The 5,401-nt window shown below is 38.8% G+C and overlaps 1 protein-coding gene across 1 annotated transcript; it reads right to left on the bottom strand.

Moving 5' to 3' along the window:
• Window positions 1-250: 250 nt before the first annotated feature.
• On the bottom strand, window positions 251-3,720 carry LOC114273682 (uncharacterized). Its single transcript, XM_082895516.1, has 2 exons — window positions 2,418-3,720; window positions 251-2,294 (listed from the first exon to the last, which is right to left on the bottom strand). The coding sequence occupies exons 1-2, from the start codon at window positions 3,718-3,720 to the stop codon at window positions 1,123-1,125; spliced, it is 2,475 nt and encodes an 824-aa protein (XP_082751642.1). The 3' UTR covers window positions 251-1,122.
• Between the last annotated feature and the right edge of the window lie 1,681 nt (window positions 3,721-5,401).

The raw sequence follows: 5,401 nt of genomic DNA on the forward strand, positions 1-5,401 counted from the left end.
CATAAATGAAACATTTTTCCCTTTGCTCAATAATTTATATGAGTGATATTGGTTAGTATTTGATGTATCATAACTTCATAATCCATCATATTATGAGCTAAATCTTTTTTTGTTTTTGTTTTTGTTCTTCTCTTTTAGCTTCTATGGCATCAGTTTTTTTGTTTTGAGCCAAGCTCCCTTATGTACAATAGAACTACTAGAGGGAATAAACCAGAAAACGAAACTATGACAAAACTAGATAGAGAAGGCATACATATAAACATATAGAAACCTTAACTAGTTATAAATATTTGATGACAATGCAACAAGTACAACCACTTTCATGCCTTTTCGAGCTTAACAATTACAGATTCAGAAAATAAAAGGGGGGAGAAGGAAAGTGAGGGAAAGAAAATCTTAGAACATCAAAATAACCTATAGATGCGGCTTTAGTTAAGAATCATTTCTTCTTCCATCCTAATGCCTTTGTCCCCTAACCCCAAGAAATACATTTCTAATCTTGTGTAGTTCTTTGACAACATCTTTCACACTCATTCTTTCACTCGGCATTTCAGCAGAACATGAAACTCCAATTTGACAGACTGGTACTAGGCAAGCCTCTAGTTTAGAAATGTTGGTTGTACTACTTTGAATGCTCCTACTTGGCTCATCTTCCTTTTCCAATATGATTTGGGGATCAACGATCTGCATTACTTGCTCCGGAAGACACATTTGTACGTAGCTATGGAGGTTTACATTGCCCGTAAAACTGTTATTAGTTGGTCTTTTTCCTGTGAACATTTCTAGTAGTAACACTCCATAACTGTACATATCACCTTGCATTGATACCTCCACACCCATACCATACTCTGCAATAAGAAATAGTTTTAAAAAATGCATAAAATTTTTACTTTTGGTATGATTGTTTAACTAATAAGTTGTATTTCTTTTGCTGAAAAAAAAAAAGTTCAACATTTCAAAAGATAAAATTATCTCAAGGGTTAAAATCTATGTTCAAATACCATAGGGGTAGGACAATGATTGATTTAATTTGTTGTGGTAGCTATACAAATAATAAGGCAAAGCCAAGGAAAGTCATCTCTAAAACATGGCTTAATTTCTATATAATCTCGTAATTGGTTTTTAGTTCACCGCAAGATAATAATATAATGTAACTAAATAATATTTCTTAATCAATTTCAACATAAGAAGCAATAAACAATTACCTGGGGCAACATAGCCAATTGTTCCTCTAATCCCAATTGAACTTGATTGCTGATGAATAGAAATTCCATTGGTTGCTGAAAAAATCTTTACCAAGCCAAAATCACTAACATGGGCACACAAATCACCGTCAAGAAGAATATTACTTGGCTTTAAATCACAATGAACAAAAGCCATTTCACAATGATTGTGAAGATAATCCAATGCACAAGCCACATCAATGGCAATGTTTAGCCTTTGAACAAAGTTCAAGTTCTTAGGTTCATTTTGCTCTAAAAGACTTGGGTGTAACCAATTTTCTAAGCTCCCATTTTCCAGGAACTTGAAGACCAAAGCCTTGAAGTCGTTGCCTTTAAAATCTATGCTTGAGCAAAGTGTAATTATCTTGACAAGATTTCGATGGCGAATGTTCTTCAACGCTTCACATTCTGTAACAAAAGTCTTGTTCGCTCCATGTTCGTGCAGTTTGAGCACCTTCACAGCAACAATTTGTTCATCGGAGTTGAGAATCCCTTTATAAACAGAACCATATCCTCCCTCACCAATTAAGTTGGATGGAGAGAACCCATTGGTTGCTTGAAAAAGTTCTCCATAAGAGAGTTGTGGATATTGGTTTTTCAAGGGTGAGGCTAAATTGACTTGTTGTCTTGACCTTCTGTTCCAGTAAAGAATAGCTAGAATGCACAATGATAATACAACAATAGTGAGAGTAACTACTAGAGCTATTACTCTATGGTTGGAAGGTCGTTTCCTTTCATTTAAGACTTCCATCGGGCATGCAGGCAATTGCAATAGTTTAATTCCTCCGCATAGCTTACTATTTCCAACAATTGAGAAGGCACTAATGTTTGTGAAAACTCCTCCATTCGGAACTTCACCATCAAATATATTGTAGGAAAGATTGAGATATTGAACGAACCGAAACTCCCCGAGAAACCTTGGAATCTGTCCAGACAAGTTGTTCCTAGAAACATCTAGTTCTTGAATACCTTTCAATTGTCTGAAGGCCGTCGGAATTGTACTTTCGAAAAGGTTACCATTGATGTAGAGGAATTCTAAAACTTCACAATTGCCAAGAATGGCAGGGATTTCTCCAAATAGTTTATTTTTTGATATATATAGTCTACCCAGATTTTTCAAGTTACCCACTTATTGTGGTAATAGTCCTGTTAAGTAATTCTGACTCAAGTATAGACTAATGAGGGAAGACAGACCAAAGATTTGATAAGGTATTGCTCCCGTGAGATGATTGTAATCAAGATGAATTTGTTGTAGATTGGTACAATTGCCTAAAGAAATAGGAATGCTTCCCTCAATCGTATTTGTTGATAGGTCAAGTATAAGAAGCCTACTCAAGTTTCTAAAAGACGATGGAATCTCTCCAGAGATGTTATTTATGTCAAGAAAGAAGATTTGTAACATGGAGAGTTTTCCAATGGAATTTGGAATACTACCTGTAAGCAAGTTCTGATCTAGAAAGAGGTATTCCAAATTTACAAGGTTCCCAATACCAAGAGGTATGTTTCCAGATATATAGTTGTGTTGTAGATTGAACCAAGTGATCTTGGTGGAGAGATTTGCAATAGAATGGGTCAAAAAACCTTTAAAATGATTCATTGCCAAACCCGCAACACGTAGATTGGAACAATTGGATAAAGAAGTGAGGAAGCTCATTAATTCACTGGCTTGGTTTGTTCCAAGTGAATTGTTAGAAGCATCTACACTTTCTAAAGCATCAAGGGTTCCCAGATTCATAGGCATGGGCACAGTAAACGAATTGCTGATAAAATTAATGTGCGCAAGTCTTGTAGCATTTGCTATTGACGATGGAATTTGGCCATAGAATTGATTGGATTCAACATAAAATCCTTGTAAATTTGGAAGGGTCAAGCCTAAATCTGGTGGTAGAGTTCCGTGCAATTGGTTGAAATTGATAGATAAGTAGTAGATTGATGAGATGTTGTAAAGCGAAGTCGGAACCATACCGGACAAATTGTTTTCCATTAGCTGAAGAAACTCCAACTTGGAAAGCTGCCCAAGTTGGGTGGGAATGCTTCCCTCTAGATTATTGTACGCTAGACAAAGCCCACGTAGATTGGAAAGGTTCCCAATTGAAAGTGGGATAGTTCCAGTGAGATGATTGCTTGCAAGATTCAAGGCGGAGAGACTGGGCAAGGAACCCAACTCGATAGGAATTTTACCTCTTAGATTGTTATTATGCACACGGGTAACTCTCAAGTGTGAACAATGAGTCAAACTGATTGGAAATTCACCTTGGAAGGAATTATTCAAAAGCCAAAGATATTGCAGACGAAACAACTTGCCAAGTTCTTGTGGGATTTCGCCATGAAAGCTGTTGTTACCTAGATCAATTGTACTAAGGAAGGTGAGGTTCCCAATGTGAGGAGATACCGAACCCACCAATGCGAGAGATGAATGTTTGGGACTGTTACACGTTGATGTCGACGACCGCATGAGACTCCTTGCCAATTGCAAAAGTGAATTGAATGATTCCATGAGTTTAAGGCACCCAGAGGATCTCTGTAGTAACCCTCACCTTACTCTTGTCATACCTGCATACATTCATGCATGATCTTGTCTCGTTATGTTATTTTGAAAGTTTTGTCTTGCCTTGTTTTGTTGAAGTGTTGTTTGCTTGATTTTGTTCTTTGCTCGGCGTGTAGCCGAGGTCATCTTGAGTTTAGTTCAACTCTGAGCCTTGGTAGTTTGAAATGTTTTGGGACCTTGGTTGACCCTCATCTTCACCTCGGGCTTGTTTGCCGAGATGTTTTGCCCTTAGTGATCCTTGTCCTCGGGCAGGTATGGCCTAGACCGAGGTGTGGCACACCCCGGCCAAGGTGTGGCACAGCTTAGTCAAGTGTCGTCCTCCCTAGCCGATGTCTTTGTTATCCTGTTGCCGAAGCTTTGACTTGAGCCGATGTCATTACTTGGCGATGTGTCTTACCCCAGCTTGCTGCGTACGCTTTGTCATAGACTTGTCTTATCAATCAATCACCTTTTGAGTTGAACCGACCCGATAGCGCCACGTGTTCGAGCTGATTGTTAAGACAGCCGGCAGACCTAGAAGCAAATCATTTTGTCTCAAATCATTGCCTTTAGACAGAGAAGCTCTAGAGAGAAGGAGGAGAAGTTCTTGAGTGAGAATAGATCTTCCAAGCTTGATCTTCGAGGTTTGAGCCGTTAGATTCGAGCTTTGGGGTAAGAATCTCGATCTACTTTGATTGTTGTTATTGATCATCTAGCTGCATTGCATGATCGAATCTGTTTTGCGTGTCATGCATCGATTTGAAGTTGGTTTTGGAAAGAGAAAAATAGTTTTCATGTGTTCTTGAGGAAAGTCTCGTTTTGACCCGAAAGTTCGGAAACCCAAAACCATGTTATGTGTTTGTTCTTGCATGACCTTCTTGTATGGGTACCCAGGTCCATGTTTTGAACTCATGGCATGAAATCTCAGATTTTTGTAACAAGTTATGACCTTGCATTCATCTCCTTCATGATCATGTTCTTCAAAGGGAAACCCAGGTTTTCCCGACTTTGTTTTGATTGAGGCCATCAGGACCACACCTCGGCGAGGAGGTGCGGGACCTCGGCAAAGACCTGGTTGGTACCCAGTGTGTTTTCGTGAGACGGGAACAGTGTTTAATCTCCCAGCATGTCTTGCTTTGTTATTGACTTGGATTTGGTGAGAATGCCGAGATCATTTGCATGCATATAAAGCTTCTTTTTGAGAATGTGATTACTATGTGATTGTAGGACCTTGATCCTTGCTTTGAGCCTACACCTGAAGAACTAGGTGAGTGGTGCTTTTAATAAAGCTATGTTATACTGTTTTTGATAAGTCTTGCCTTGCTTTGTTTTGACGAAAGTTTTGTTAAGCATGAATGAATAGCCTTGTTTTGATGTATCAAGTATAAGCTTTGTTTTGATGTCATCCTTGAAAAGTCCCTTGTGCTGGAGGACTCTAAACTTTCGCAGCACTAAGTATAAAAGGATACGGTCCTTTCTTGGAAAGACTATTGTGTTAAAGCGGGCTACGGGCCTAAGTAACACAAGACCATCATGTTAAATCGGGCTACGGGCCTAAGTAACACTAGATCATCGTGTTAAAAGGAGCTACGGGCTTAAGTAACACAAGTCCCTCGTGCTGGAGGACTATAAACTTTCGCAGTACCATTGA

Source organism: Camellia sinensis, chromosome 11 (genome assembly GCF_055761805.1).
Source record: "Camellia sinensis isolate YWXY chromosome 11, ASM5576180v1, whole genome shotgun sequence".
In the NCBI taxonomy this organism is placed as follows: domain Eukaryota; kingdom Viridiplantae; phylum Streptophyta; class Magnoliopsida; order Ericales; family Theaceae; genus Camellia; species Camellia sinensis.